The following is an 11,283-nucleotide window of genomic DNA, read 5'->3' as shown; positions in this document are numbered from 1 at the left end:
AAAAAAACGAGGGAGGCCGCGGGCCTCATATATGTAGGCTTTTGATTATACATGATCCCACTTCACAGCTTTCTCTGGAGTTTGGATTATTTGTGGAATTAAGAATTGATTATTCAATTCAATGAACTTGGAATCTGACGATGCGAAGAAGGGGGATATTTCTGTTTGGTGGTCAAATATATTGGATATTAACTTACTCGGCTGGGGGATCGCTACCTTGCTTAGAGTGGGCACCGCACCAGTGTGGGGATTAGTCAGAGGAGGCACACGCGCATCCAATCAGTTACCATCCCATGTGTTTGGCTGCAAAGCCGTGTGACCAAGTAGCAATCTTTTTCCGCTGTTCTTTACAGAATTTAAAGCTACTTTGGAGGTTGGGCTTCAATCCATGTTGATTTAAAAAAAAAAAAAATGAAAAAAGAGATGGAGATCATGAACTGCTGCATTGTGTTGTGGTGGATGGTGGATTGGATCTCGATCTAGATTGGTCAATCCGTCTCATTCAATTCTTATATAAAAACTAGGATTAGGGCATGTTTTAGACAGATTTATTCGCTGAATATTTTTGTGTCACATGTAAAAGAATTTATTGTTAAAGGATTTCATCTTGTCTATGATAAGAAAATCAATGATATTTCATGCTGATCCAAATCATTTTTTCCCATTTCTTAATAATATCTCAACATAAAGTGCAAATAGGAATGCTACCTTTACAACAGTCAGAATAAGGTGAGACTGATTCCGATCCAATCTTGGACGGTTCAAATGGAGTCTTCCAAGTTTGACCAATTTCGACTGATTCTTGCGGGACCGGAATTGGGATTAGCTGAGGCTGATCTTGTCACCGATTTTAATTATTTGCACCATAATTTCAAGTACAGAGGCCAAGCGGCTTTAGAGCATCAAGTAATTAGGATGAAATTAGCCCTTGACTGTTACTCTCTTTGGATATAAATCGAAACACAACCCTAAAAGCGATGTAGAAGGTAATGGAAAAATAAGAACAAACAATGTAAACAGGTTTACGATGTGAGATGAGATTTTGTTTCACTATCAATGGATCATAGGGTTATAACATTCGTCCTCGCACCTCTTAGTATTACTTGCATTACAGAGAAAGAAATACCACGCTACAAATATATAATGAAAAACCCTAAACCAAGAAGTACAAAATTACCTTCAAATAAAACATTCGAACGGGAGCCTCTTGCCCCCTTGTAACCCCCATGGTTCGTTTACCGACAAGAGAGACCATCATTCTATTCTGTCGAGGCGCTTGCACTACTACTCTCTGGATTAAACTGCGACTGAAATACAAGACATTGAACACCAACAACTCCAACACACCATGTCCCACACTCCCAACATAGATCAGTCTAGGGACATTTAGCTAAATCAAAAAAGGGAGGAGGAATTCTAACCGTTGTCCTCCTGAATGTGTGGGCATGGGAATGCTAGAGGGAGATAGTTCTTTCTTTCATCGAAACATTAATTCAGTTAGCAATATTAGATTAGATAGGGCAAAATCTGGCTGAAATCGACTGGATAGGTCAGTACCTATTCCAATACATATCAGCCAATTCGATTGATCCAATACCGATTCATGAAACCTTGATCCTTGGTTAAAAAAATTCTAAGATGGGAGCATACCATTCACAAGAACTTTTTATGCACAAACCAAACAATGAACTCAATACATTCTCAACTCACAACTTAAAGAGAATTTACACAAAATAAATAATAATCCAGAAAGCACAAGCAATCACATCACCCAAAAAAAAAAAAAAAAAAAAAAAGATTTATCACACAACACCCATAGTAAATAATTAATTAATTAAATACAAAGATAATCACACATTTTTTTTTTTTCATTAATTAATTTCTAGTGTTCCACAGCGTCCTCTTCATACTCTTCCTCCTCCTCTTGGACATCCACCTCTTGGTATTGCTGATACTCCGACACCAAATCATTCATATTACTCTCTGCCTCTGTAAACTCCATCTCATCCATTCCCTCTTCTGTATACCAATGCAAGAAAGCCTTCCTCTTAAACATAACAGTAAACTGCTCCGAAACCCTCCGAAACATCTCTTGTATCGACGTCGAATTCCCCATGAACGTCGACGACATCGAAAGCCCGGTTGGTGGGATATCGCAAACACTCGATTTTACATTATTGGGAATCCACTCGACGAAATGGGAAGAGTTCTTGTTCTGAACATTGATCATTTGTTCATCAACTTCCTTTGTGCTCATTTTGCCACGAAACATTGCCGACACGGTAAGGTATCGGCCGTGACGTGGGTCCGCGGCACACATCATGTTCTTGGCATCCCACATTTGTTGGCTGAGCTCAGGGATGGTGAGAGCTCTGTATTGCTGGGACCCACGGGATGTGAGTGGTGCAAATCCAACCATGAAGAAGTGAAGACGTGGGAATGGGATGAGGTTTACTGCTAATTTGCGGAGATCTGAGTTGAGTTGACCAGGGAATCGGAGGCAACACGTTACTCCACTCATTGTGGTCGAGATCAGTTGGTTCAGGTCTCGAACTGAGACAACACAAGTACACAACACAATCAGTATATGTAAAATTGACGCTTATGACTCTGAGTCAACTGGACTCGTTCGAGTGAGGCTTTTGGTTACTGGGTCATAATCGGTTCTGTCCTGAGAGGCCAATTCCATAAACATCCTGTTTTATTAAACTGAGGATCCAATTCGGTTTAATAATGGAATGGTCTGGTTTTAGTTCCTTTGCAATTCTAGACATTCAAACATTCAAGTAATCCTAGGAACAAAGGTTTTTGTCCGCGAGAGCCCTAGCACCATAAACACAAGGGCCACATGAGCCTCTTGCGTACAAAAAAGTAAACTATTGGGTCTGAATTGTAAAACCAGGCAGGTTCAAGTGATTCTTTGTTGAGAAACAGAAAACTTATTTCTTTTTCTATCAAAAATAAAAACCACTTATTTTTCTTTGTAATGGTGATATACCCATTAAGTTGTGGCTATAAAGTATGAATTAGGTTTAAATATGCATCTCATTGGTTTTTTCATTTCTAGAACCATTAGGAAACCCTTCCCAGAACCGTCCTATGACCCCCATTCCATTTAATAATCGATTTCAAAATTAGATCCCAGAATCGAATCGTCCTGTTCAATAGTATGGGTTGGGTCGATTCTAAGTTATAGCGGATTGGTTCTAGGACAATTCACAATTTCAGTCCCAAATTGACACCCTTACTTAGGAAATAAAAAACCAGATGTCCAATTCGGGTCAATTCGATCCTTATACGGGAACTACCCTTAATGGATCTAGAGGCCGATTCCAATCTGATATGTATCCTGATTCCATGTTTTTAAAACCTGCCCTTACCAGAAATGGACTAATGGAGAAACTTACAGCTAGGGTTTGCGAGTTTGAGTGTTCTAAAGCAGATATCATAGAGGGCTTCATTGTCAAGAACCATGCACTCATCGGCATTCTCCACCAATTGGTGTACAGACAAGGTAGCATTGTACGGCTCCACCACAGTATCGGAGACCTTAGGTGAAGGAAACACTGAGAATGTCAGCATCATCCGATCTGGATATTCTTCCCTGATCTTTGATATCAGTAATGTCCCCATCCCCGAACCGGTCCCACCACCGAGTGAATGGCAGATCTGAAAGCCTAGGACATAAGGCCAAATCAAGTCAGCATCACAGGATCAAAACATCCCAACAACAATGTAAAGAAGTTATGCTGTGTTTTGTATGTATTTTTGGAATAGATTATGGGTCTAAAACGTATTCTGAAATTATCGACTACCTTGCAAGCAGTCAGAATTCTCTGCCTCTCTACGGACAATGTCGAGAACTGAGTCAATCAACTCGGCTCCCTCGGTGTAGTGTCCCTTGGCCCAATTATTTCCGGCACCACTTTGTCCGAAAACAAAGTTATCTGGCCGGAAGATTCGGCCATAAGGACCTGTCCTCAAGCTATCCATGGTCCCTGGTTCCAAGTCCATTAGCACAGCTCTAGGGACATAGCGGCCACCACTAGCTTCATTGAAGTATACATTGACTCTCTCTAACTGAACTTGAGAATTGCCATTATAATTTCCCTTGGCATCAATGCCGTGTTCATCACACACAACCTCCCAGAACTTGCCACCAATTTGATTTCCACATTGCCCAGCTTGGATGTGAAGAATCTCTCTCATCCTGCACAAGAAAGCTAGTGATCTTCAACTATGGACAAAAAGTTAAACAAACTCCAAACACTCAATGAAAGATTTGGGCATCTGGGTTGATCTTTCCATCCATGGAAGGCAAAAGAATGTAGAAAACTGACCAATTCTTCTCTTTTGAGTATTTGGTTTGATTTCACATAGTGAGAAGCAAATTAAGTAGTCATGTGTTGATACTATTAAGCCAAGTTTACAGGTGAAGTTTTTCTAAATTTTGGGATAGATTTGATAGAAAAGCTAGAACTTTTTGTAATAAAAAAAATTGATTGATAACATGATCAAAATTTACCTTGATGAATAGCAGGGTTATGAGCAGAAGAAACTCAGAAGGCAGAGGAGCAATGAGAGAGAGTAGATAAGAAAGAAGAGCAAAGAAGCTTAGAAAGGAGATGTGCTTTTGTAGTGAGTTGTGAGTACTAATAGATTTCATGTGGGTCTGTTTGGAAGAAGACATGTCATTTGTCAAACACCAACATGCTCTCTGAGCTGGACATTAAAGAAGACAAGAAGGTCCATGTTATAGTCTTTTATTTTTTAATTTGAATATCCTCAACTTTGTTTCTTTCTTAATTGTGGATTACTTTGTTTGCTTAACATAACAAGACATTTGGTTACTATACATGTCTTATAAAACTAATCTAGGATGGATTTTTTTTTTTTGGTTAGAAGAGATTAGAATTGCTGTTTGGATGGATTTTAGCCCAAATTCTATGAACAGTGAATACTTTGGTGCCTTCATGGGAAAAAAACTAGGGATGAAATGGGTAGTGATGGACATTTCAGTTATTGAAGTTATGAGTGTCTCTGCTCAAATAACTGTTTTGTGACTCATATGGGATTGCTTGGCTGTTCAGCATTGGATCTCAATGCTACCTACCTTTCATGATAATATATTAATGGAAGAACTAAAAAGAGAAAACAACTTTCTCTTCTCATTTTAGTATTTAAGTGGAGCGTATATACATATTTTTTTTTTTACTAATGATGAGTATTCAAGCCTTCGGTCTAACTAGTCCTATAGTTGCATACTGATCTCACAATCGCATGAATCGGGTCATACTGGAATTGAATGAGAACCATTCAAGTTTCAATTCAACTTTCACCGAAAGTGGTGAAGTGCACTAAACACCCCCATGTGAGTGGCCCAAGAAGATAAAAAGAGTTAAACTTAGAACTACACACTTTCTGAGACGAAAGTCCCTTACCAACTCAATTACCCTTTTGAAGTTTAAGTAGAATATCTATAACCACAACAATTTGCATCTAAATCTAATTTCTACATATGACTTAATTTTGTGTGTATAAAGTACCTAGACTTGAGAGATGTACATAAAAGAAAGAAAAAGTATAATTTGTCCCACAATTTTATTTTCTCATCTTAATTAAGCGGCAAAAAGAATAACTAATAATTACATTCTTCGACAGACTGATGTTGAGAGCATAGTTTCACCTAAGATATGCTTATCAAGGACAAGTATTAAATATTTAAGTTCAGCTTTCTTTATCTAAATTAAAACAATTTAGGATGAGATGTTCCCACCACAGCAACCACCCACCCATCATCTGAGTGAGATGCATAGGCCACCAAAGACTCATCTGTGTTCAGCTAAGTGGTTGCTATTACACAGTAATCTACTATAAACTACTATAATTAAGAGAACCTAATAGTAGTGATCAGTGACCACGTGATCTTAGGAGCCCAAGATATTTTTGTAAATCTTCCCTTCTTATAAACAATATCATATGGCTAAATTGATGCTAAAGACAGAAACCATTTAAAAGGGACCAAGAAAGGATAGAAGTACAGACACAAGAAAAGTGGAGGAAGAGACCACTTGCAATAGTGAAGTTCAAATATATATAGTATAAACTTATCTTTGTTGATTATTGCCACTATATATAACTCAATGTTAATGAAGTACTAAAGTGAATGTCATGTCCTGTAGTGTCTCAACCATTAGAGAAGAAAAATGTTGGGTTGAGTTGTGTCATCAGTCACTCTCTTTAAGATTTTAACGGATGCGTGCATGTGGATTATCCACTAGTGAGTTCAGTTCTGTTTTTTCGGAGAAGGAACGCTACCCATTTTAGTTCATCATGCCTACACACTTGGGGAAGTGCAGGCAGGCTATGAAAACCTGCCCCTACTCCCACCTCCACTTCTCCATGTGTTTAGGTGTGGTGAATGGGTAGTGTTCTTCTTTTTCCCTAATTTTTTTTTTTTACCTTTGATTCGTATCTTTCCACTAATACAATATCGGCTAGATACCAATACGGATCAACCCAACACCGATTTCTAAAACCAGGTTAGTACGGAAGAGGCCTTGGCATTCTGGTTGTGTTTGATTCAGGTGGAGTGTGAACATCCCAAAAATTCTAGTTAAATCCGATTGCTTCGAAGTAATCTGCCTGATAAAGGAGCAGCCTTCTCCCATTCCTTATGACGAGGAGCCTATTATACATGACATTAAGGGTGTCAAAATCAAATTGAAATCGTTTATCGAAATCAGATCTAGCTGTTTATATCAAAACTGTGAAACCATTTAATTAATGGTCCAATTTTAGTTTCAAATTTGAGATAAATGATTTAAACCGATGATAATTTAAAACTGATTAATATATACATAGTAAGTTCAGTCATTCATAGTTGCTTCATGACCTTTATGAGACATAAATTATTGATTGTACACATGCTTTTATCATCAATAAATTCTCCTTTTACCAAAAAAAAAAAAAATTTATAATTAGAATAAACCAACATGGTAAGAATACAAAATCAAAATTAAAACACATTCTAAACTTTTGAATGAAAATGAAAACACATACGCACCTATAATTTTATAATTATTAAAAGAAAAACATATAACAATAAACAATTTAATTCAAGAATATAGCTAGTCTTGGTAGGGTAGCTAATTAGGAAACACTTTGTTTCAGATGACTTCTGAACTGTTGAAATGATGATCTTTGCATCTTCGTGAAAATATTCTGCAATTTTAGTATTGTTAATAGAAGAAATAAATGGGTTGTTTTCAGAAGATGACAACATAAGAAAACAAAAAAAAAAACACAGCATCAACTTCCTCTTGAAAAGTTTCAGCCTCTTTGGTTTTGTGCACAAATGGGTAACTAAATGTATTCAACAATGGTTGACTAAAATTTGAATTTATTATAGTTTAAAGTCGAAACAAAAATGTTTTCTTGATATTTAGTTGCATTCTAGCATTGGTACATCAGTATTTTTTTACAAATCAGAAGCTATGATTTTTCTCAAGGTAAAAAACCTGATTCATATTAACTACTGCAGATTCTGCATCTGCCAAGTTAAGAAACAAGTTGGAGTCCAAGGGTAAAGATTGAACTTACATGAAGATAATCTCGGAATCATCCTGATGAAACTTGATGATTCAACAATAATAACAACATCTAAACCTGATTCCAACTTAATGGGGTCGATTACATGAAGATTCTAAGCAAGAAAGAGCGTGGGGATCCATACAAAAAGATTATCGGATTATAGCTAATTATAACAAGTGTCGACTGTCAATCTGACACACCATTATAAATCAGCCACATGCTTATAACGATAGACTATAATAAAGTACTGACTGTTTACCTCACGTAACATATAGATCGGTCAAACCAAAACATCCTATATGCATTATATCCACCACTTTTATGAAAAGAAAAATGAGATAACAAATTCTCGACAGCCCTGCTAAGCACGGAAAATAATAAGAAATCAGAAGTATGTGAAGCCAATATTGAAGTGTAAGAAGTATTAAGGGCAGCAATCTAATATTCCATCCAATTTAAACATGGTTTAAATCTCTCACCCTTCAATTTCCCTGAATCTTTTCATTTTCATTTTTTTCAAATTTTCTGATGCAGGTTGTGGGTAGTAGTACAGATTTTAATTTATTTCAGATGTATAAATTGTTTTGATGGTCTGATGTCTTTTCACCAAGCTTCCATGAAATTGCCTGTCAACAAAGTTGAAGCTTCTTCCACCAGAAAGTTGTTGTGGTCCTTGATGATTGCTCAAATCTATGATGTATAAGCAGTTGGTGCAAGTTTCCTTTGTCTTCATCTGTCTTGATATTTTCATCCTTAAACTCAGACCAGAGATGATTTCACAATTCTAATATAAAACACTGGATATTTTCATCCTTGAAACCCATACCAGAGATGAATCCACAACTATAACAGAAAACACTGGATCTTGTTAAGTCGACAAAACCCAACTTTCAATCTAACTGGATTAAATAACAGATTAAACATGTCACTGCTTTTTTCTGTCTGGATAGTTTCATCCACTAGATTATGTTAGGATTGAAACAGAGCTATGTCATAATCACGGTTCAGAGTTTGAAATATATATATTGCGTATATGGTACAGATACATACATGATAAGAGGATTATACCCACTGCTTTTTCTCTCTTTTTTCCCCCCTCTCCCCTTTCTGTTTATAGACAGCACAACCAATATACGTAGCTAAGGGGAGACTAATGGCCTAATTAGAATCACTATAAGAAAATCAAAACTAAAAAAAAAAAAAAAAAGGGCAAAGAAAAATCAGATGATAAACAACGAACTATCTGTACATTTCTTCTTAATGCCTCACCAGAAATCATCAGCTGCCACGGATGTAGATGGATATGGGTCATCATCTTCTTCCTCCATCTCCACCTCCGGTTCTCCAGACCCAAATTCCGTCAATTCAATATCAGCCAGGTTCTTCAAGTCAACTATGGAGAGCTCATCAAGGTGCCTCACCACCAAATCTGCAGCTCCAAGTTCATACACAGGGTGCTTGCTTGCAACTCCCACACACTTCATATGAGCATCATGGGCTGCCTCCACAGTTGAATTAGAGTTTCCGAACACAATACACCGCTCCGGTATGAAGTTGAGAAGCTGAGCAGCATAAACAAACATCTCAGGGTCAGGCTTCCCCCTGTGCACATCCTCTGCTGCGACAATCACACTGAAGTACCCTTCAATCCCAATGGCTCCAATGGCAATCTCAAGAGCTTTCCTTGGACGTGTGGAAACCAAGGCCATTGGAATCTTGTAGTTCATCAGAACATTAACAAATTCCTGCGAACCCCTCCGCAATCTATAAATCCCACCTTGCAAACCTTGATATATCTCCTCCTTTCTTGAAGCCATTCTTCTCAGCTGTCCTGGGTCTCTTGACCAACAGAGAACTTCTGAAATTGCTTGCTCATTTTTCATTCCTTCTATTCTTTTAAGGATGAAAGCTGGTGGTGGAGATTTACCTTCTTCTTCTGACAGAACCAACCACGCCTGCTTCTCAATATCAGTATTATCTTCAATAAGCACTCCTTCCCATTCAAAGATTGCCCCCAACGACCCACAACCCATTCTTTCCTGCCGTAGCAGTGGGTTGCGTAGCGAAGGATTATCTGCCTTATTTGGGGGTGGCCACAAACCCCGTCTCTGTTGCGTGCTCGTATCTATCCAGTAATGCTTCAAATCCTGGGACGATCTCTCCTCCCCCGGAGAATACGAATCCGCTTCTTTTGTGAGTTCCATTGCAAGAGCCTTAACTGGAGAAACCACAGATCGACTAGTTCCAATCTTTTCACTTCTTGAAGGGGTTGGAGTTGAAGATATAGAAGTACTAAGAACCCGTCGACCCAAAAAATATGTGCAGGGGAGCAGACAAAAATCGAACATTCTTCGCCTATGGGAACCATCCTTGCAAGGAGAGACTTGAGACACAGGCCAGTGCCCAAGAAGGGAAGTCGTTGCAATTGAATCCACCATTTTATGCCAAATTGGAACAGCGACCACTACAGCTTAACCCAAATTTGAGCTTCAGTAAATTATCCCCTTTTCTATGGTAGAGAAAATAAAATTTCAATACGTTCGTTGAATTCAATCAGCAGCAATCAATAGACCGTCCTTGAAACAACCCAAATTAGCCTCGTTTCCTGAATCCAGACCTACAAATTGAGTTTCAGAAACGGTGTAACTTTCTTTAATTCCTCCTCAATTAACACTTCAATGGGTTCCCATAGAAGAAAGAAACGTAAAAATTACCATAATTTTTACGCAAGACTCAAATTCCACCATTAAAATCCCATTTCAAGCCAAGAAAGGAAAATCCCTTATTCCAGAAAGCAACAAAGAACCAAACACCTCATGCTTCGAAATTCAACCCAAGAAAAACGAAAAATAATCAAGAAATATTATATGCACAGAGGAAATTTAAATTTCTGAAATCTAATTATAAGATTTACAAGCAGTCCAGGTGCAGATAACAAGCTAAAACCCAGGTTAAACAAAATGAGAAGAAAAAAAAGACAAGAAAAGAAAAAGAAAAAAGATAAAGCACCTGAGACACAGATACGAAGCGAAAGGAAGATCAGACTCCAAAGGAAGACGAATGGATGAAATGGATCTGCGTGGGTGTCTCTCTTTCTATTTCTCCCCACCTCCTTCGAACATTTCTTCTTGTGGTTTCTGAGTGAGTGACGTTGTAACTTGTAATTTCTACCCAAAAAAACACAAAGACGTTGTAGCTTGTAACCCTGAACCGGCTGAAAATATTACGTGTCGGTGAATCAGGAATTAAAAAGTTGAAATGACATTTATACCCCTACTCTGTGCTCCAAAGGAGGTGTGTCAACTCTAAGCCCACACTTGTAGGCCCGATCAAACCCGACACGTTTACGTTCTGATTTGGACCGGTTCTTTTAATAAACTTGTCGTCCACGGTGCAAGTAGCTAGCCTTTCGGGCACCCGACCAAATCGACAAGTTTATATGCTCGGTTTGAATCGACTCGTTGTAGCCCAACTTAACCTAAACCCCTTTAATACTATATAAAATTCCTATTTGACCAGTATTAGTAAGAAACAAATTAAGCTTTATTACCTTTTGCCTTGTAATAAGATTGATTTAATTAAGCTTTAATTAAGCTTCATTTTGTAAGTTGTAAAGGTCATAATCTCTTATTTTTCTTTTTAAGAGTAATCATAATCTCATATCATTTTTCTTTTTTATTAAAGATTTAT

General features: G+C 37.7%; 2 protein-coding genes across 2 annotated transcripts; both read right to left on the bottom strand.

The window, feature by feature from the left end:
- Positions 1-1,641: 1,641 nt before the first annotated feature.
- On the bottom strand, positions 1,642-4,676 carry LOC122087582 (tubulin beta chain-like). Its single transcript, XM_042656758.1, has 4 exons — positions 4,526-4,676; positions 3,816-4,210; positions 3,408-3,677; positions 1,642-2,553 (listed from the first exon to the last, which is right to left on the bottom strand). The coding sequence occupies exons 2-4, from the start codon at positions 4,207-4,209 to the stop codon at positions 1,883-1,885; spliced, it is 1,335 nt and encodes a 444-aa protein (XP_042512692.1). The 5' UTR covers position 4,210; positions 4,526-4,676; the 3' UTR covers positions 1,642-1,882.
- A 3,906-nt stretch (positions 4,677-8,582) lies between these two features.
- Positions 8,583-10,745, bottom strand: LOC122085806 (5-amino-6-(5-phospho-D-ribitylamino)uracil phosphatase, chloroplastic-like). The gene is made up of 2 exons (XM_042654391.1): positions 10,603-10,745; positions 8,583-10,057 (listed from the first exon to the last, which is right to left on the bottom strand). Exon 2 carries the CDS (start codon positions 10,029-10,031, stop codon positions 8,859-8,861), a length of 1,173 nt encoding a protein of 390 aa, XP_042510325.1. The 5' UTR covers positions 10,032-10,057; positions 10,603-10,745; the 3' UTR covers positions 8,583-8,858.
- Positions 10,746-11,283: the final 538 nt, after the last annotated feature.

Source organism: Macadamia integrifolia, chromosome 8, assembly GCF_013358625.1.
Source record: "Macadamia integrifolia cultivar HAES 741 chromosome 8, SCU_Mint_v3, whole genome shotgun sequence".
In the NCBI taxonomy this organism is placed as follows: Eukaryota; Viridiplantae; Streptophyta; class Magnoliopsida; order Proteales; family Proteaceae; genus Macadamia; species Macadamia integrifolia.
Note: the sequence above shows the minus strand (reverse complement) of the source record. Positions and strands in the feature narration are given on the sequence as shown.

Coding starts and splice junctions, on each gene's coding strand:
- LOC122087582 (XM_042656758.1), bottom strand. CDS start 4,209: ATGAGAGAGATTCTTCACATCCAAGCTGGGCAATGTGGAAATCAAATT. Junction 3,678..3,815: donor GAATTCTGACTGCTTGCAAG/GTAGTCGATAAT, acceptor CTTATGTCCTAG/GCTTTCAGATCTGCCATTCA. Junction 2,554..3,407: donor CAAACTCGCAAACCCTAGCT/GTAAGTTTCTCC, acceptor GTGTTGTCTCAG/TTCGAGACCTGAACCAACTG.
- LOC122085806 (XM_042654391.1), bottom strand. CDS start 10,031: ATGGTGGATTCAATTGCAACGACTTCCCTTCTTGGGCACTGGCCTGTG.